Source organism: Erinaceus europaeus, chromosome 13 (assembly GCF_950295315.1).
Source record: "Erinaceus europaeus chromosome 13, mEriEur2.1, whole genome shotgun sequence".
NCBI classification, from domain to species: Eukaryota; Metazoa; Chordata; class Mammalia; order Eulipotyphla; family Erinaceidae; genus Erinaceus; species Erinaceus europaeus.
The window spans coordinates 6,413,684-6,434,738 of record NC_080174.1 but is presented as its reverse complement, the minus strand read 5'-3'; the positions used below and the strand labels follow the sequence as shown (position 1 = coordinate 6,434,738).

General features: G+C 52.1%; 1 protein-coding gene across 7 annotated transcripts in view; it reads right to left on the bottom strand.

Annotated features, from left to right (window-relative positions):
• Nucleotides 1–6,136: 6,136 nt before the first annotated feature.
• Nucleotides 6,137–21,055, bottom strand: part of SERAC1 (serine active site containing 1) — a 38,756-nt gene continuing 23,837 nt past the window's right edge. For all 7 annotated transcript variants that reach the window (XM_060205268.1, XM_060205269.1, XM_060205270.1 and 4 more), the window contains 8 exons: nucleotides 20,743–20,893; nucleotides 17,012–17,150; nucleotides 15,681–15,775; nucleotides 14,611–14,708; nucleotides 13,009–13,191; nucleotides 11,199–11,342; nucleotides 9,428–9,593; nucleotides 6,137–8,651 (listed from right to left, as the gene is read on the bottom strand). In XM_060205268.1, coding sequence (XP_060061251.1) covers nucleotides 9,457–9,593; nucleotides 11,199–11,342; nucleotides 13,009–13,191; nucleotides 14,611–14,708; nucleotides 15,681–15,775; nucleotides 17,012–17,150; nucleotides 20,743–20,893 — 947 coding nt within the window. In that variant the 3' untranslated portion in view covers nucleotides 6,137–8,651; nucleotides 9,428–9,456. The remainder of the gene's footprint in view (nucleotides 8,652–9,427; nucleotides 9,594–11,198; nucleotides 11,343–13,008; nucleotides 13,192–14,610; nucleotides 14,709–15,680; nucleotides 15,776–17,011; nucleotides 17,151–20,742; nucleotides 20,894–21,055) is intronic.

Here is a 21,055-nt window from a genome sequence, read left to right as displayed (position 1 = left end):
ACGCCCCAGACGCCCTGCCCTTGCCCCTGGAGTCCATACCCAGTGAGAGCAAGACTTATGAGGTCTTACCCTGTCACATATGATTGCCTCTCCTGGTCATTCTACCAGGAATGTTCTAGCCTGGTCTGTCTCTTTAGGAAGGGATGCAGCACCCGTCTCGTCTAAAGGGACCCCAGGGGGCTGCAGAGAGAGCCGTGGTACCACCTGGCAGCACCATAGCACTGGGGGGGGGGGGAATTCGTGCTTCTACAGGCTCTCCAGCTGTGTCTGCCTCTAGCTGGATGACAGAGTGGCCTGGCAGTGGGGAAAATGCACACACAGGAGGCCCTAGGAAGGAAGGAAGGAAGGAAGCCAGCTTAGTGTTTCTGAGTTCACACATCCGCCTGTCTGCCTGTGCATTTGGTTTCCTTTCTTGGCCTGTCTGTTCTCTGCATTCCTGTCTCTTCTTCCCTGCTTTGTCAGGGGGAACATTACCTTTCGGCTTTGTGATGGACACTCAGACTATCAGGCCCAGAGCCCGTCTGCTGAGAGGGAGTCCCCTGGCAGAGTCTGGCTGCCACATGCCACCATGCGGGGACCCCCGTGTACACCGTCGCCAGACTCCCATCCTGTGCTCCCTGTTATGACACCAGGCTGCTGATTTGAGTGACTGTGTCTCAGTTGGGGGAGGGGGATCACCAGCCTGTGGGGGGGGTCAGGGGTCACTCAATGATTTCTCATTACCAGATTAGTTCCATCTAATGCTCACAAAAAAAAAAAACAATATATATATATGATGACCATGCACAAGGGCCTGGTCAAGCAGGGGGGAAGCTTCACGAGCATTGTTCTCTTCCTCTCTCCCCCTTTCCTTCCCTCCCTTCTCAGTTTCTCTCTCTGTTTTCCAAAATATTCAGGAAGAAAAACAACTCCAGGCCCGGCTAGGTAACTCAAACTTGCTTTGTCATGAGCCTGACACGGATTTGAGCCCAGCCCCCACCACACTGGAGTCTTCAGGACTGGGGGCCTCTCAGCCACTCTCTTCCCTCTCCCTCTCCCTCTCCCTCTGCCTCTCCCTCTCCCTCTCCCTCTGCCTCTCCCTCTCCCTCTCCCTCTGCCTCTCCCTCTCCCTCTCCCTCTCCCTCTCCCTCTCCCTCTGCCTCTGCCTCTCCCTCTCCCTCTCCCCCTCTCCCTCTCCTCTCCCTCTCCCTCTCCCTCTCCCTCTCTCCCTCTCCCTCTTCCCTCTCCTCTCCCTCTCCCTCTCTCCCTCTCCCTCTTCCCTCTCCTCTCCCTCTCCCTCTTCCCTCTCCTCTCCCTCTCCCTCTCCCTCTCTCCCTTTCCCTCTCCCTCTCCCCCTCCCCCTCCCCTCCCCCTCCCCCTCCCCCTCCCCCTCTCCCTCTCCCTCTCCCTCTCCCTCTCCTAAAGCTGGCTCACAGCAGTAAAACCCCAGGAATGGAAACAAAGTGGGGGGGGGGGGCTCAGGTGGAGCACAAGGACAGGCCCGAGCTCCTGAGTTAGCCCCCAGCACCGCCTGTGTCCCTGAGACTCTGGTTTCTCCTCACAAGAGAAATGTACATATTGCCGCGGGGGTTACTGCTGGGACCTGGTGCCGACACCACCACTCCCAGCAGCCATTCTCTCCCCCCCCCTTCTTTTTTGCTCAGCTCTGGCTTGTGGTGGTACAGGGGATTGAACCTGGGACTTTGTCCCTTACTTTCGTTATTTTGTTATTTTACCTCCTGTCACTGGGGCTCGGTGCCTACACTATGAATCCACTGCTCCCAGCAGCTATTTTTTCCATTTTATTGGATAGGACAGGGAAATTGGGGAGTAGGGATATAGAGGGAGAAAGACAGACACCTGCGGACCACCCCCCTGCAAGTAGGGAGCCGGTGGCTTGAACCCATGTCCTTGTGTAGTTCCTTGAACTTAACTGGGTGCACTACTGCCCCAGCCCCCTCTTCTTATTTTCTTACTGGATGGGAGACAGAGAAACTGAGAGGGACTGAAGAGATAGAGAGAGAGAGACACCTGCAGCCCTGCTTTCTCCCTGTAACTGGGGAGTGCGGGTCTTGAACCCAGGTCCTTGCACACGGGAATGCATGCACTCAGCCAGGGACACCACTGCCAGCCCCCCCATAAATCTTTTTTTGTTTTTAATTGAGCATTACGTGGTTGTGAGTGTTGAAATTCCTGCCCCAGAGGAGACTGGGTTTTGAGTGGCTACTGAGCAGGTGTCTGGTGCCTCCTGTTTAAAGGACTCTTAGAGCTGCCTTATTGATCTTTAAAATTCATCTTTATTTATTGGATAGACAGCCAAAAACTGAGAGGAAGTGAGGGGGAGAGACACCTGCAGCCCTGCTTCACCACTCGCAAGGCTTTCCCCCTGCAGGTAGACACCAGGGGCTCGAACCCAGATCCTAGTGCATCGTAACATGCGCCACCATCAGACCAGACCCCCTTTTGATCTTCTAAACCAGAGCCCACGGCTGCAGGGGGCCGGGCCTGGTGATGGCAAAGTTGGCCAAGTGAGTTTCTGGCCTGGGTTTTTTATTTCTATCAACTTCTCCAGGCCCCCCCCCCCCCCCCCCCCCCCGTCGAGCCTGCCATCTGCCCCTTCCCTGTCATGTGGGCTGTCTGGGTTCCCTGCAGTGTAACCCAGCTCTGCCCTTGGGTCCCACACTGTCTCCTCCTGACTCCCCCCCTGCCCCAGGGACCCTTTAAAATATGTTTTAGCCAGTGGCTGAGATCAGGATGTCAGCCCCAGCAGTTCCCGTGAATGTTATGCCATTGGCATTCGAGGCGTTGAATGCAGTTGTGTCTGTGAGGGGTACGGTGACCATTCATACTGGGCATTCCATGGGGGGTAAAGCTGCAAAGACGATCTGGCAATTAACAAACCCTGTCGTGCTTGTTAAGTGTGACGGTTTATAAGGCAGTCATGAAAATACCTAAGTGCTTTCTCTTTAAAAAATTATGGGAGTTGGGTGGTAGCGCAGTGGGTTAAGTGCACGTGGCGCAAAGCACAGGGACTAGCATAAGGATCCCGGCTCGAGCCTCTGGCTCCCCACCTGCAGGGGAGTCGCTTCACAGGTGATGAAGCAGGTCTGCAGGTGTCTGTCTTTCTCTCTCGCTGTCTTCCCCTCCTCTCTCCATTTCTCCTAACAGCGACGACATCAATAATTACAACAATAAAACAAGGGCAACAAAAAGGGAAAATAAAATTTTTTTTTAAATTATATATATTTCTGACTTCTTTTCAGATTTGGGGAGAAATTGGGATGTCTCTGACTAACCTTTAATTCTGGATGAAACGGGGCCGAGTGGTGGTACATCCTGTTAAGCACACGTAGTACTAAGCACAAGGATCCCGGTTCGAGCCCCCGACTCCCCCATCTGCAGAGGAGTCGCTTTACAAGCTGTGAAGCAGGTCTGCAGGTGTCTGTCTTTCTCTCTACCTACCCCCTCTCAATTTCTCTCTGTCCTATCCAACAACAACAACAAAAATAAAACAGTAAAAGTGGTCATGGGAGCAGTGGATTCGTAGGGCTGGCAGCAAACCCCAGCGATAACCTGGAGGCAAAAAGAAAAAGAAAATTCTGGATGAAACTTCTGTTCAAGTTTTTATTTGGAGTTCTTTTTTTCTTGTCCTTCAAACGAAGTGGAAAAACAGTAACCGTCTGATTAGGAATTTCAGGTTTAAGGGCCAGATTTAGTGCTAAGGTATCTTTCTGTGTGTTCTCCACCTGACGGTGGGGAGGGGTTGACTCTGCAAAGTGGCAAAACATATCAATAAGAACATTTCTTGGGGGTCAAGCAGTAGCACAGCGGGTTGAACGCACTTGGAAAGCGCAAGGACTGGTGCAAGGATCTGAGTTCTGGCTCCCCACTGTTGGGGGGGGGGTGTCACTTCACGGGCGGTGAAGCAGGTCTACAGGTATCTGGGTATCTGTTTTTTTTTCTCTCCCCCTCTCTGTCTTCCCTTCCTCTCTTGATTTCTCTCTGTCCTATCCAACAACAAGGGCAATGAAATGGAAAAAAATAGCCTCTAGGAGCAGTGGTTTCGTAGTGCAGGCACCGAGCCCCAGCGATAACCCTGGAGGCAAAAAAATAATAAAAAGAACATTTCTTCTGGGGCCAATTAATAGCTCACCTGGGCAGCGTGACAGTTTTGCCAGGTGCACCACCCAGGTTCAAACCTGACCTCCCAGAAGGGTGTTACAAATTCACTGCCCTACAGAAGTTAATTAAGCTTTATTTTTTTTTAATTATCTGTATTTATTGTATATAGAGAGAATTCGAGAGGGAAGGGGAAGATAGGGCGAGAGACACCTGCAACACTGCTTCACCACTCGTGAAGCTTTCCCCCTGCAGGAGGGGATTGGGGGCTCAAACCTGGGTCCTTGCGCATTGTAGCATGTGCACTTAACCAGGTATGCCACCATTTGGCCCCAATTAAGCTTTTTAAAGCTGGGATTCTTTTTTTTTTTTTTTCTTTATAAGAGCCCTGCTCAGCTCTGATGATGGTGCAATGGACTGAACCTGGGACTTTGGAGCCTGAGGCCTGAAAATCTCTTTGCTGTCTCCCCCACCTTCATTAAGGGTTTTTTGCTAATATTTTTGGCAGCTTTGTTCTGAGACACACGCTGCTGCTGTTGGAAGGACCTGCCGTGTGCTCTGGGCTCTGCGGTCTCCTTTGATTGACGGGGGAAGGAAGCTGGCTCACCTGGCAGAGCGCCTACTTTTCAAAAAAAAAAAAAGGCTCTGCTCAGCCAGCCCTGCCACATGGTGCTATCAGGGATTGAACTCGTGGCCTCCGGGGAGGCAGGCGGTAGAGTGTGCATATTACCAAATACACTGGGAGCAGGGTTCAAGCCCCCGGTCTCCACCTGCAGGCGGGAAGCTTCATGAGCGGTGAAGCAGGTCTGCAAGTGTCTCTGTCTCCCTGTTTCCCCCTCCCCTCTCGATTTCTGTCTTTATCCAAAACCAAAAAGGATTAAGAGTGGGGGAAGAGAGAAACATGACCACTGGAGTGGTGGATTCATCATGCAGGAACCAAGCCCCTGAGGTAAGCCTGGTAAAAAACAAATAAAAAAGTAGGGGGCCAGGTGGTAGTGCAGCGGGGTAAAACACAGGTGGCGCAAAGCACAGGATGGGCTCAAGGATCCTGGTTCCGAGGATCCCCACCTGCTCCCCACCTGCAGGTGTCTGTATCTTTCTCTCCCCCTCTGTCTTCCCCTCCTCTCTCGATTTCTCTGTCCTATCCAATAATGACAGCAGTAACAGTAACAACGATAAACAAGAGCAACAAAATGACAGGTCCAAGAAGGATTCAGAGGACCTAGTGGGGGTTGTATTGTAATATGGGAAACTGGGGGGTGTTATGCATGTACAAACTATTGAAAAAACAAGAGCAGCAAAAGGGAAAATACAAACTTCCAGGAGCAGTGGATTTATAGCGCAGGCACCGAGCCCCAGCAGTAATCCTGGAGGCAAAATAAATAGTTCTTCTTTTTCCTCCTGTTCTTTTTTATTGGGCTGTCCATGGTTGCTGGCAGATGGGTACAGTTTTTTTCTTTTGCTGGGGCTCGGTGCCTGCACCGCACCTGACAGTTTTGTTGGCTTTTTTTTTTTTTTTTTTTTTTTTTTCCAATTTTATTGGATAGGACAGAAAACCTGAGGAGGGAAGAGAGATGGAGAGGCTAGAGAGAGACATCTGCAGACCCGCTCCACTGCTTTGGAAGCCTTGTCCTGCAGGTGAGAAGCCGGGGGCTCAAACCCAGGTCATTGCACTTACTACTACATGCGCTTAGCCCGGTGCGATTTCTTACCTCACCACAACAGGTGTCTCCGAAATCTCACTCCCAGCCAGACTAGGTCAACCATTGTGCACCAGGACCTAATATTTTTAATATAATTATTATTTCCTCTCAAGTTGTAATTTTTTATTTATTCATGAAGAAGATAGGCAGAGAAAGAACCAGATATCACTCTGGTAACATGCGCTGCTGGGGACTGAACTCGGGACCTCATACTTGAGAATCTAGTGTTTTAGCCACTGTGCCACCTCCTGGACTACCTGAAAAATCCCTAATGGACCCAAAGGGTTGGCTTTGAGGGGCCACTCACCACCCACCAGAAGAGCACAGTTGGTGTGTTTAGTACTTTGAAATGATGTTTATTGAACAAGTTGACATTTTTTTCATGCAGAGGTTTTTTTAAATTGTTTTATTATTTTTTAATTGGGGAATTAATGTTTTACATTTAACACATGCACAGGTTTTGATACCAAAGGTCAATAAAAACCAAATTCTGCCTCAAGGTGTTTAACATGACTAAGACACAGGAGGACTTGGTCTAGAACTCATATTCCAGGAATCAGAAAACCCAGGGGAGAGTAGGAATCGTGAGTTCATAGGGCAGGCAGGGGTCGCGGAGCTGTGCTGGGTCCCCGAGTCCCTCCCAAGCAGAGGGCAAACCCGCCGCCCTGATGGTCCATCCCCAGGCGAGTGTGGGGACGTGAGGCGTCGTGAGGAAGCCGGCACAGCCAGAGCGCTACTCTGCAGTCTGTCTGATTCAAACACGGGTGCAGGAGCAGCTCGGTGTCCCTGAGTTTGGGGTTCATCTCGCAGCTGAAGGGGGACAGTGTTGAGGAGTGAGTGACTGGCTGGTAAGGGCAGCTGTCTTCACGTTCACCTGCGTTTTACTCACGGCCTCTCCTAGTGGTTTGCCCTGCGATGACCTCTACTCCTGTTGTTTGTTTTTACCAGAGCACTGCTCAGCTCTGGCAGATGGTGGTGCACGGGATTGAACCTGGGACTTTGGAGCCTCAGGCAGGAGAGTCCTCTTAGCATAACCATTACGCTGCCCGCCCCCATGCCCTAAGCCCTCTCTACTCTGCTTCCTTTCTTCCCATTCTCTACAGCAGCTTCTCACGTGAGGGAAAGAAGTCTGAGCCTCCTTAGGAGGTGTTTTTGTTTGATTTTCCACAGAAAAAACATTTGGAGGCTGACTGAACTAGGAGAGACATTTTATTATGGTCTAGGTTTTGTGTCTGCAAAGTGTTTATTCAGGTGTTGTTTATTAAAAACAAACAGTATGGACTTCAAAATCTCACTAACCACTGAAGGGACTTTATGTTCATCAGGCGTGTTTCATAGAAAAACAGAAACGTTAAGTGGCTTGCCTGAAAATTCAGAATTACCTTAGATCCACTGAACCTCTCTCCTAGACCGTGACTTTCTATTTTATTTTTTCCTTCATGCATTCTATCAGTGAACCTGGCCACCAGACTTTCTATTTCTTTTCTTTTTTTTTAAGCAGAGCCCTGCTCAGCTCTGGCTGATGGTGGTGCTAGGGATTGAACTTGGGAGCTCAGAGCCTCAGGCAGGAAAGTCGTCTGCAAAACCCTGTGCTGTCTCCTTGGCCCCAGAACCTTTGTTTTTGGTGAGCTGGTGTAGCGGCTCTCTGCGAGAAGACCGAGGCCCCAGGTTTAAGCTCCAGCACCACTGTGAGCCCGAGCCGAGCAGGGATCTGGTGAAAATGACAGAAGCGACCAAGCACAGCTACATGGAGGTTCTCAGGAGCTGCGCTTCCGTCTGGCCGTCCATTACTCTGCCAATGAACGGCTGTTCCAACAGTGGCTTCTCTGTCCATACAGTGAGAGAAGAGAGCAAACATGTATCTGTCTCCCTACGGCTGGGGCTCAGCGGGGTTCTGAGGGGAGGTTGCGGGGGTCCCCCATGCTGGGCCCGGCTGACCACACCCACTGTATCTACTCAGAAAAACCAACGGCCAGGTCACTCGCCAAGTCATGTGACCACACGGCGGGATGTCCCAGGGGTTCACTGAGCACCCCGGTTCACCAGGCGCTGGGCCCAGCGGCTTTGGCTGTGACTATCCCAGTCCACCCAGGGCTGCTTTCCCAGCACCAGCCTGCCCACTCTGGGGGTGGGAGGGTGGCGGCAGCACACCCACAGCAATGGGAGGCCGATGGCCACATAAGAAGCTTGGACATCGGGGGAGATAGCATAATGGTTGTGCAGACACACTCTGATGCCTGAAGTTCCAAGGTCCCAGGTTCAATCCCACACACACCATCATAAACCAGAGAGCTGAGCAGTGCTCTGAAAAAAAAAAAAAATATATATATATATATATAAACCTGGCCATCACATGTTCATCACAGCATGATCCATATATCCCAAAACAGGAAGGGCCCGAACACTCAACAGATGGAGACATACAGTGTGGCTAAGTCACACATGGGAATATTATTTGGCCATGAAAAAAGGCTGAAGGATATAGACACATGACTGCATGATGAAGGAAACCGGAAAACAGCACGCTGAGAGACGTCAAGACGCCCATGGGCTGCCCGGACAGGCCAGTCTCAGAGACAAAAGGTGGCTCGGTGTCTGCCGGGGGTGGGTGCCTGCTGGTGTTACTTGGGGGGAGGGGGTGAGAAAACGTTCTGACGTCAGGTGTGCACGTCTGTAATTGTACTGACAGTGTCCTTTCTGGGGGCGGTGGATGTTTCTGGTGCGTGTGGGCCATGTGTCTCAGTGACGCCATTGCAGGACTGGTAGCGAGCATCTCCCATGTGTGTGACCCTGGAGGCCAGTCACACGGGAGCCACAAAGACGTCTAGCCGGGTCCTCAGCGACCTTGACCTGGAGCAAAATGACACACAGAACCAGAGACCTGGCGGGTTTTCTTTCTTTCTTTTTTTTTTTTCTGGTTAATTTCTCAGGAGACAACCCTGGACTGTCTCTCTGGAGAATGTTGATTCTAAGTATTGTCTGTCTGTCTGTCTGTCTGTCTGTCTTGGGGGGGGAGGGGTATATGGCTCAAACGGGTCACACCACGACCAACAGTGGAGGCTTCACCGCTCTCTGCTGCAGCATCAGACAAGTCTAGGTAGCTGCCGTCGGACATCACTAGACACTAGACGTTTCGTTAGTGAGAGAGAAGTATTTCTTCTCAGCACTGAAAATTCACACTGACGAGAGGCTGACTCCTGGCTGACCAGGGCTCCCGCAGCTGAGAGTCAAAGGTTTGCTGACATGTCTGTGGAAACTGAGACCCTGGGGATAGTCTGCTGGGGGCAGATCCCCTCCAAGTGGCGCCTGTAAGACTGTGGGGGGAAGCCCCCCAACCCCTGAAGAGGCCACGGGATCTCCTGCCCATGTGAAAGACAACACAGGAGGAAGGACACTGTCGGTGGGGGGACGCCACCGGGCCTCCAGTGGCCTTTCTTTAAACTGCGTGCTGCCTCCCTTCAGCCAAAGAGTGGGGCTGAGCCCTTTGTCCCTCTGTCACCCTACAACCTGTCACCCTACAACCTGGTCCAGACCCTGGGGCATCCCAGTGTCTGTCCGTCCGTCCGAGTGACTGACTGCTTAAAGAGAGAAGGCAGACACCCGTGTCTGGCAGGCACTGTGCTTACGTGTGAAAAGCATGAGAAGACAGCTGTTGTCAGTTTTCAAGGTCTTTGGCTAAGGTGTCGCGGATGAACTGTAACGTGCGCTGGTACAGGAAAGCATCCTTCTCCTTGGGCTTGCAAATGTCCAGGTGGTTCACGTCCACAAGGATGAGGTCTCCGATGCCGAGATCTGGGGACACGGGGACGTCACAACACTTCAGAGGCCATGCGGCCTCCTCCCCCCACTGCCACGCCCCACTGTTGAAAGAGGCCCAGGGCTCCCGTCTGAGCGCTGACTGGGTGGTGCTGGGGGACTCGCAGGGGTGAAGGTGGTGTGGTGTCTGCCCAGACCAGAGGGGTTCTCACCCTCAGGAGCCTTAGCCACTCCCTCCAGGGACCCTGGCCTCCTTCCCAGAGGTCAGTGGGCCCAGCGGCCTGGGGACAGGCCCTTCAAAACCTGGACACTTGTGAAGGTGGCGCCGAGGGCAGTCCACACTCACTCTGACCATTCTCTCTAGAGTGGTGTCTGTGCTGCGGACATCAGAGCGAGTCCCCTTCCCCTGACGAGGGGAGACCGCACATGGAGGCCACTCTCAGTGCACAGACTTGGCTGTGTTGATAACAGGAAGTGAGTGTGGGCCACTCCAGTCTGGCATTACCAGGGGCTACGTGTACTTTTCTTGTTTGTTGCTGTTTTGTTTTTGCCACTGGGGTTGGCCCTCTATTTATTTATTGGAGATAGGGTGAGAGACCAAGAGGGGGATTTAGAGCGGGAGAGAGAGGCACACAGGCAGCACAGCTCTGCCCAGGACACCTCCCTGGCCGGGAGCTCCCATGTGAGGCTGGGTCCTGAGCTGACCCTATCTCTCTCTCTCTCTCTCTCTCTCTCTTAATATTTATTGTGTAGAGACAGAAATTGAGAAGGAGAGAGACAGACACCTGTAGTCCTGTTTCACCACTTGTGAAGCTTTCCCTCTGCAGGTGGGAACCAGGGGCCTGAACCTGGGTCCTTCTGCACTGTAATGTGTGCACTTATCCAGGTGCGCCCCTCCCAGCCCCTGAGCTGACCTCCCTCCCTAAAGCTTCTCCACCTCAGGCTGACTGTGCGAATGGTCCCGACATCTAGGGACCATCTGTGAAGTGAGTCCTCTCGGTCTCATCTTAACCCCAGAGTCCCCTCTTGGTGGCAGAGACTAGCCAGTCACCCTGGGCCTTCCCAGCTCTGTCAGGGAGTGGGGCTCAAGCCAAGGCTGTAAGTGTCAATGTGCTAAGAGGTTTTTTGTTTTTTGTTTTGCCACCAGGGTTATTGCTGGGATCAGTGCCTGCCAGGCTGCACCCTTCCTTCCTCCCTTTCCTTCCTTCCTTCCTTCCTTCCTTCCTTCCTTCCTTCCTTCCTTCCCTTCTTGACAGACAGAAACAGAAAGAGAGAGAGACTTACAGAGATAAAATAGAGAAAGATACATGTAGGGCTGTTCCACTATTCCTGAAGCTTCTCCCCTCCTGCCAGCTGCGACCAGGATCTAAACCTGGGTCTCCCTCCACATGTGGTAAGCGTGTACTCTACTGGGTGTGCCACCACCCAGCCCCTGGCAGAAAAGAATAGCAGAATCTAGATGTCCTGAAACTGGAAACACTGTGGAGAGTTGATGTGGGTGCAGGGAGACAGGCCCTACACCTGCAGGGCCCATGCCTGGGGCCAGGGCGTGAGCCCCAGCACCACACGGGAGCACCGAGGGACCAGGGGAAACTCTTGGTGCTGTGGTGACGCTGACACTGACGAGGGAGGGGCCCCTACTTGCAGACTCGGGAGGCACCACGTGGAGCTTGATCATGCTTCCAATGTAGGTGGGCAGCGTCTCCACAAAATTCAGCACCTGGAATTTTCTGTCTCTGGCAAACTCCAGAAAGTCATCGTGTAGGGTCTTCAGGGCAGGAGAGTCTGGGAAGGAGACAGCCTGGTGTGAGGGACTGGGCATCCTGGCTCCGTGAGAAACCCCCTCCCCCCCAAACTCAGCAGCGTCTCAGGGCTCCGGAGACAGAGGAAACGTTTGTGGCCGGGCTGAGTAAGCTGCGAGCCTCGCAGGCCTATGTGTGGTGTGGCTCTTGATAAGTGTCCCAACTCACGGGGCAGAGCTGTTGGCTGGTGACTTGGAATAGCACTTAAAGCCCAGAGGAGGCTACAGTACAGGGGTGTGTGTGCTCACACGCTAAAAAACACTGTGGCAGAAAGTGGAGTCTTAAACACTGAAGACAGCTACCAAAATCACTAGCCGGATATTAGCCGGGGAGACAGCATCATGGTTCTGCAAAAGGCTTTTTCCTGCCTGAGGCTCTGAGGTCCCTGGTACAATCCCCAGCACCACCATCAATCAGCCAGAGCTGAGCACAACGCTTGCCTCTCCCTCTCTTTTTCTTTCTGTATCTCTTTCTCATTAAAATAAAATAAACACCGGAGTCGGGTGGTAGTGCGGCGGGTTAAGCGCAGGCGACGCAAAGTATAAGGATCCCGGTTCGAGCCCCCGGCTCCCCACCTGCAGGGGAGCCGCTTCGCTTCACAAGCGGTGAAGCAGGTCTGCAGGTGTCTGTCTTTCTCTCCCTCTCTCTGTCTTCCCCTCCTCTCTCCATTTCTCTCTGTCCTATCCAACACCAACGAAAACAACAATAATAACTACAATAATAAAACAAGGGCAATGAAAGGAAATAAATAAATATTTAAAAAAAGAAAAAAATAAAATAAACAAGGGGCCATGTGGTAGCACACCTGGTTAAGTGCACACAGTACAGTGCACAAGGACCCAGGTTCAAGCCTCTGGTCCCCACCTGCAGGGGGAAGCTTCATGGGCAGTGAAGTAGGGCTTCAGGTCTATCTGTCTTTCTCCCTCTCCCTCTCTCCCTCTCCCTCTCCATCTTCCCCTCCCTTCTCAATTTCTTTTTTTTCCTTCTCAATTTCTTTCTTGATCCCATAAGTGAATAAAGAAAATATTGATAAATAAAATCTATTTTTAAAACTTCTTACTGTATCTGAGGCCACAATGACTGATGAAAGGGAAGTAGCAGAGAAATATCAAACTGCAAACACCCCATGCTAGTCCAAACAGTTTATTCACAAAAAAGTTTGTTCGGGAGTCGGGCTGTAGTGCAGCGGGTTAAGCGCAGGTGGCGCAAAGCACAAGGACCAGCATAGGGATCCCGATTCGAACCCCGGCTCCCCACCTGCAGGGGAGTCGCTTCACAGGCGGTGAAGCAGGTCTGCAGGTGTCTGTCTTTCTCTCCTCCTCTCTGTCTTCCCCTCCTCTCTCCATTTCTCTTCTACCCAACAACGACAACAACAATAATAACTACAACAATAAAAAAAAAAAGGGCAACAAAAGGGAATAAATAAAATAAATATAAAAAAAAAGTTTGTTCACAGTTTATTCAAGCCTGTGTGGCATCTCTCTCTCTCTCTCTCTGGCAGAGAACACCACCCAGCTCCAGCTGTTAGTGGGGATACAGCGTCAGCCTTGAAGCCTCTCACACACAGGTCCATGTTCTCACCTTGCAAGTCTCGTCTCCCCGGGTCCTGGTAGGGTGTGCAGACTGTGCCAGCTCCCTTCCACACTCACCTTTCCGCAGCTCCTTGACTTCCAAAGACGGGAAGAGCAGGTAGCGGACATTGACAGAGTACTCAGCCAGGTGGGAGCCGTGGTGCGGGACACTGTAGAAGATGATCCCTCTGGTGTTGTCTGTCACGGCACGCAGCTCCGGCTTATTCGAGGCTTCCAGAAGCATCTTTTTGACGAGAAGACCTGGCCAGGGAAGAGCAGCACATGAGTACTTATATTTCCTTTCCTCCTCATTTTTATTTTATTTTATTTTATTTATGATTTAGGCATATAAAACAGGACTTCGGAAACTCCTAGCCACAGGTGCTAGGCTTGCCCGGTAGAGCTCTGGGTCTGAGCCCTGGCACCACATGGGAGCACCCTGGATGTCACTGAGAGAGCTCCATGGAGGGTCGGGCAGGGCTGTGGGGTCTCTCCTCTCTCAGCACCATGGACAGCACCCAGGGAGCCCATAGAGGGTGGGCAGGGCTGTGGGGTCTCTCCTATCTCAGCACCATGCACAGCACCCAGGGAGCCCCATGGAGGGTGGGCAGGGCTGTGGGGTCTCTCCTCTCTCAGCACCCTGCACAGCACCCAGGGAGCCCCATGGAGGGTGGGCAGGGCAGTGGGGTCTCTCCTCAGCACCATGGACAGCACCGGGGGGGGGGGCTGTAGGCTCTTGGATTCATAAGAAAAAAACTCCACAGCAACAAGAAAACAAATGCCCCTGTCCAATTATGGGGAGAGGATATGAACAGAATATTCTCCATAGAAGAGATCCAAAAAGCCAATAAACATGAAAAAATACTCTAGTCACTGACTATCAGAGAAATGCAAATAAAGACAATGAGATACCACTTCACTCCTGTGAGAATGTCATACATCAGAAAAGGTAAAGGTAGCAGCAACAAATGCTGGAGAGGTTGTGGGGACAAAAGGGAGTCGCTTTGCACTGCTGGTGGGAATGTCAATGGGTCCAACCCCTGTGGAGAACAGTCTGGAGAACTCTCAGAAGGCTAGAAGTGGACCTGCCCTATGACCCTGCAATTCCTCTCCTGGGGATATATCCTAAGGAACCAAACACCCACCCAAAAAGATTTGTGTACACCTGTGTTCATAGCAGCACAATTTATAATAGCTAAAACCTGGAAGCAACCCAGGTATCCAACAACAGCTGAGTGGCTGAGTAAGCTGTGGTCTAGATACACAGTGGACTACTACTCAACTATTAAAAAATGGCGGGTTCACTTTCTTCACCCCATCCTGGATGCAGTTTGAAGAGATCATGTGAAGTGAGATAAGTCAGAAAGAGAAGGATGAATATGGGATGATCTCACTCTCAGGCAGAAGTTGAAAAACAAGATCAGAAGGGAAAACACTAAGCAGAGCTTTGCACCAAAGCAAAACACTCTGGGGTGGGGGCGAGGGTTTGGATCCTGAATCATGATGGCAGAAGAAGACCTAGTGCGGGTTGAATTGTTACGTGGAAAATGTTATGCATGTACAAACTACTGCATTTTACTGTCAACCGTAACCCATTAATCCCTCAATAGAGAGCGAGTGGTCGAGCCCCCCCCCCCCAGCCCCCACGATGTTTGCTCTGCAGGCCAGAGACAGACGCACCTCCCATGCTGTGTGACACCCAGATGACGGGCCTGTCCCCGACACCAGCGGCTCGGAGCTTGTTGAGCAGCTCACTGCTCCTGAAGGCGATGGACTTCCTGCACAAGACGGGGCAGGAAGGGTGGTTGTCACTGCAGTGGCTCCCCCTGCCTTCCCCGTCTGCCTCTCCAGTTCACTGAGGACCCTCTGGGCACTGAGGCTCAGACAACGGGTTCTGGCCCAGGGGAACCTCCGTGCTCGTGGTCCCACGTCCTGGTTCTGACTGAGCAGCCCTGGCTGCCTCCGACAGGCCTGGCTGAGCCCAGATCAAAGATCACTCATCCTAAGTGAGCCCCTGAGCTGGGGAGCTGTGTCACCTTCTCGGAGGCCTGGGGACCCGGCTGCCTCTTCCCTGGAAGCGCCCTTTCATTCACAGTGAATTTCTGTAGCAAACTCATGGGGGTCAGGAGTTCAGGGTTGATTCTCAAAACCAAAGGGGACTTCAAAACCACTGGATCTGGTTGCTTCTGGCTGTCTTGGTCTGCAGAGGCCTTTCTGTGGCAGGAAGGCTGCTCAGGGCTCCTGGGGTGAAGGGGACCGAGGCCTGGGACCTGCCCTTGGCACCTGCCCGGGGGCCTGGCTAGGAGAAGCCTGGTTCAGCCGCTGTCCTTGCCTGCAGTGAATCCCTGCCTCTCAGGCTAGGAAAGGCTCATCTAAGACAGCAGAGGGGGAAGCAGGGGTGGGTCCCAGTGGGGTCCCAGAGCCCCAAGCTCCTTCCTGGCGCTGTTGCAGCCAGCTGGGATAGACAGGTGTCGTCAGGAGCCCGGCCTTGCTGTGGTCAGAGCGGCCAGAGGACAGGGAGGGGACAGTGGGGGGGGGGAGTTATAGGGGAGGGGGGCTGGTCTCAGCTGTGAGTGAGACCACTGTGACTTAGCCAGGACAAAAGCTCCCTGAGACTGGGCTGAATAGCCTGGACCTACTTCACCTAGGAAGATCCTGTCCCTGGCCTCAAAGGGGGAGGCCGGTGTCCACCCCAGACCCCCGGGCACCACCCAGAGCCCCCTCCCTGGGGCAGGCATCCAGCCGGGTACCTATCCATGGGACAGCGGGCTCTCCAGTCGCTGAGGCTGGTGTCGTACTCCACGGAGATTATCCGGAGGGCAGGGCAGTCCGCTGCCAGCCAGGACTGCGCGGGAGGTGAGACAGGAGGGACCCACATGAAGCTGCCCCGTCACTCCCTGTCCATGGCCCCATGCCGCAGTGCTGGCTGCACTCTGCAGGGGGTGCTGGGAGGCAGCTATCAAGGTCAACAGGAGGGGCTGCCAGGCTGCTCTCTGCGGCCCCTGGTGGTGTCAGGACTTGTGGGCCTAGGCCGGGACGGGTGGCGTTCTCAGCTTTATCCTGCCTTAGCCCGGAAGCCAGGTCCTTCTTGGAGTTGTCCAGAGCAAATCTGCTTTGGGGGAGCACTGGGTGGAAAGCTCGGATCTCTGCTCAGACAGACTGACTGACAGCTTCACTGAGAGCTCCCGACCCCACGGAGCCCCAGTTCTGTCTGAGCACAGGGCCTGTCTCTGTTCTCCACACTTGGATGGGGGTGGGCAGCCCGGGGAGTGAGGGCCCAGCTCCATGGTTTTCACTGAACATTTGGTAAACTCCATTCACTGACTTCCTCCCAGCGCTAAGGCTCTTGGGAAGAGATACTGGCAAAGGAGGGCTGGATGGTAGCGCACTTGGCTGAGAGCACACACCATTACGTGCAAGGACCAGGGTTCCAGCCCCTGGGCCCCACCTGCAGGGTGGACGCTTCAGTGCTGCAAATGTCTCTCTATCCCTCCTTCCCTCTTAATTTCCCTGTTTCTATCCAAAGTAAATAAATAAAATAACAAGGAAATGCAATCAACAACTGCTTCTTCCAAGTATCTATTCTTCATTTCCAAAGTCGAAGAACTATTGTAATAGATGATTTGTTAAATACTTTATTTCTCTGCTAATGAGAGAGAGAGAGAGAGAGAGAAAGAGAAAGAGAGAGAGAGAGAGAACTGGAGCCTCACTCTAGCACACGCAATGCTGGGTCTCAAATTCAGGACCTCATGCCTGAGTGCCCACCACTCCGGCTGCTGCACCAGCTCCTGGGCTTGGTCACAGATGCTCAGTGACACTTTTCTTTGGGGTAAACTACTAGGGGTCCTGAGACCTCAGGTTTTCACTTGATGCTTTCTGTTGGGGCTGTGCCCTGGCCAGAAATGACACCAGCCCCGCTGTTCATGCCACACACTGGAACTGTCCCCTTGGGGCGAGAGAAAATGCCTGGGGGTCTGGAGGAGGAGGAGAAGGAGAAGGAAGAGGAAAGAAGTGGGGCTGCCAGGACAGTGCGTGTGTGCGTGCGTGCGTGCGTGCAGGGGCAGAGCTGGTGGCCCCTCACCTTGGGCCAGCACGTGGTGTAGCTGGCTTCATCCTCCCAGACCTGTGGGGCCATCTGCTCAGGGTCCTGCTGACGCCAGGTTTTGAAGGCTGCTCCCATAAGGCCGTGAATAAAAAGGACATCTGCTTTAATGGGCTGACTGACAGGAGAGAAAAATATTAAAAAGAAGCAGAGTAAGCACATTATTGCTCTTGTAAGAACCCAGACAGAGTGGGGGGAGGCGGCTAGCAGGCTCACAGGACAGACAATGAAACAGGTGTGGGCGGGCTCTATCTGGGAGGGAAGCAGGGGCCTGTCCGTGGGTTCTGGTAGGACACACAGCCTGCTCTCAGGTTCCATCTCCATGGCGGAGGAGGGAGGCCAGCGAGACAGGACTAGGACAGTGCTCTGCTGTCATGGGCAGGACCTGGGCTCAAGCCCAGCCCCCACTGCATGGAAGGAAGCTTTCACCCTGCCCTCTCTGTCTTCATCTAAAAATGGAAGTTGGGAAGAGGGGGGGGGGAAGAAAAAAAAAAAGGAAAGAGAGAAAGAACAAACGAAAGGAGGTAAGGCAATTAGTAAGCTCTGAGAAGCTTAGTGAGTTCAGTCAGGTCTTCCTCAGAGAGCATTCCACAAGCCGGGACAAGTATTCAGGGAGTGCTGGTGTTGTTTCAAGTTGGTATGTGCAAAAGAGTTTCTCAAAAACTCAAGGAAAACAATTTGGAATGAATGAAACTTTATAGCAGCTTGCCCACCCGCCCTCCCTCCCTCCCTCCCTTCCTTCCTTCCTTCCTTCCTTCCTTCCTCTCTATTGAACCTGGGATTTTGGAGCCTCAGGCATGAGAGTCTCTTTGCAGAACCATTATGCTATCAAAGCAACACCTTCTTTGAACAAGATTTTTTAAATTTTGTTTGAAGACAGAATAGTGTTTGCAAGATAATTTGCCCTGTGTACATCGCCAGGTGACATGGCAAAAGGCATAAGGACCATATTACTTTATTTACAAATGAGAACTAACCAGGAGGGCTGGGGAGACAGCATAGTGGTTCTGCAAAGACACTTTCATACCCAAGGCAGCAAAGGTCCCAGGTTTAATCCCCAGCAGCACCATCAGCCAAAGTTGAGCAGTGCTCAGGTAAAATAAATTTAAAATGTTTTTTAAAACAAACAAAAGAATTAACCAGGTAATCCAGTGTTCTAATTTAACATCAACGATAATTTTTTTGCTGTTTTTTGTGATGTAATTTTATTTTTTAGAAAGTTATTTACTTATTTATTTATTCCCTTTTGTTGCCCTTGTTTTATTGTTGTAGTTATTATTGTCATCGTTGTTGGATAGGACAGAGAGAAATGGAGAGAGGAGGGGAAGACAGAGAGGGTGAGAGAAAGACAGACACCAGCAGACCTGCTTCACTGCCTGTGAAGTGACTCCCCTGCATGTGGGGAGCCAGGGGCTTGAACCAGGATCCTTACACTAGTCCTTGCACTTTGCTCAAGATGTAATTTTAAAGTGTGGTAATTTGAAGAAGTATTACTTTCACTGGGGGCATTTCTTGGACTTGTTTTGTCGGTGAGGAAACAACAACAAACGGTGTCCAGAAATAACTTGGAGTAGATGTGGGCTGGGAGATAACACAGCTGTTGATACAACAGCTTTTCCAGCTCAGGGCACCGCAGGCCTCAGGGTCAATCCCTCGCACCACTATAAACCACAGTTAAGCAGGACTTGGGTGCAAAACCAGAGAAGAAAAAACAAACCAGAGTTAAGTTCTTCTACTTAGCATCTGACTGCAAAGTGAGAGACTGAAGTGCAAAGACACAAACGTGGCCACAACAAACTGGAAGGTTTCTCTGCACAGCACAGCAAACTCTCAAAATGAAAACAGACTCTGAGTAAGGAGATGCTTAAAATATGCAGCTAGGAAGGGGTTACTATAAGGAACCCAGAAAAATGTAATGTTAATAAATAGGGATAAAATTCAGACTTAGTGGCTGGGAGGTGGCACAGAGGACAAAACACTGCAGCCATGAGCACGAGGCTGTGAGTTCAATCCCTTGCATGGCATGTGCCAGAGTGATGGCTCTGGTGTGTTTTTTTTTTTTTTCTCTATCTCTCTCATAATCTTTTGAAAGATGAATTTTATAATAGGGCAGGTGATCTTAACGAGGCACAAGAATAGCGTCCTGTCACCACTCATGAGGGACGTGCAGATCAATGCACACTGAAGGCCAATCTGTGTTTGTATAATCAGAGAGGCTACTGTCCCCCTCACTGCGCTGGGGGGAATGTCTCTGGTGCAGCCACCCTATGGACGGCAGTCTGGGTCCTCGGGGGAACTAAGTGAGCGCTGAACTACTTATGTGGCCCAGAGGTTCTACCTCTGGGCCTTGAAGCAGAGTCTCTGGGGACACTGATTAAGAAGTGCCTCTGTGTGTCAGGTTCACTGTCACACTGCTTCCGGCAGCCGAGACGCAGACACAGCCGGGTGGGAAGCCACCAGGTGAGCCACTCAGGAAGACAGGTGTGCACGCACACGCAGCAGAGGAGTGCAGACACGAGCAAGTCGCCAACAAGATGGCCAGCCACAAAAAAAAAAAAAAAAAAAAAAGACTTCATCTTGTGACTGGGGAAGTGGTTCAGTGGGCAGCACCTGCCTGAGGGCCCAGGTTCACTCCCTGGAGTCTTGTAGCGGATGCTAGAGACGAGAGGTGCCTGGTCTGCCTCTCTCTCTCACTTAAAAAAAAATTTTGGGGGGAGTCGGGCGGTAGCGCAGCAGGTTAAGCGCAGGTGGCGCAAAGCACCAGCACTGGCATAAAGATCCCTGTTCAAGCCCTGGCTCCCCACCTGTAGGGAAGTCGCTTCACAGGCAGTGAAGCAGGTCTGCAGGTGTCTTTCTCTCCCCCTCTCTGTCTTCCCCTTCTTCTTTTTTTTTCCCTCCAGGGTTATTGCTGGGCTCGGTGCCTGCACCATGAATCCACCGCTCCTGGAGGCCATTTTTCCCCCTTTTTGTTGCCCTAGTTGTTGCAGCCTCGTTGCGGTTATTATTGCCATTGTTGATGTTGCTTTGTTGTTGGATAGGACAGAGAGAAATGAAGAGAGGAGGGGAAGACAGAGAGAGAGGGGGAGAGAAAGATAGACACCTGCAGACCTGCTTCACCGCCCGTGAAGTGACTCCCCTGCAGGTGGGGAGCCGGGGGCTCGAACTGGGATCCTTACGCCGGTCCCTGCGCTTTGCGCCACGTGCGCTTAACCCACTGCGCCACCGCCCGACTCCCTGTCTTCCCCTTCTTTCTCCATTTCTCTCTGTCCTATCTAACAACGACATTAATAACAACAATAATAACTACAACAATAAAACAAGGACAACAAAAAGGAATAAATAAATAAATATTTTAAAAAATATATATATATATATATAGTATTTATTTTTATGTATGAATTTATTTTGGATAGAGACAGAAGTTGAGAGGGAAGGTAGAGGTAGAGAGGGAGAGTCTGTCTGTCTGTTCCTCTCTCCTCTCCTGGTTCTGGAAGACCCAGCCCACTCATTAAGACGGCAGTGGTACCAGCAGCCTCATCTGAGTATGGAAGAGGCCTTCACAGTCACATCAGTTGTACGGGGTCAGATGGGTGCAGCCTGTCAAGGGCCCACCATCCTGGAGAATGTGCGGAAATCATTTGAGGATAAGCCAGCCTCCAGGTTGTGTCCCCCACACCCCCATCCTGGGCCACAGGGCCCCGGACATTCACCTGGAGCGGTACTGGGGGTGCAGCACGTACACCCCGTCCTGGTACTTCTCCTGTACGGTCTCTCGGTCCAGGTTGGCCAGACTCCGGGCGGCGTGCGAGGCCTCCATGATGTGGGGGGACTTCATGGCCTCGGCCAGGATGCTCACCCAGCCTGGGGACAGAACACACGGCCTGGAACCGCCAGCCTCACGTCAGTCTCAGAGACAGAGGCAAAGGCAGACCTCAGCCCCACGGCACCACCACCGTTCTCCTCACAGCCCCCCACACCACCACAGTGGACTCGGCCAGGCCCCCCAACGCAGAGGTCTCGGAG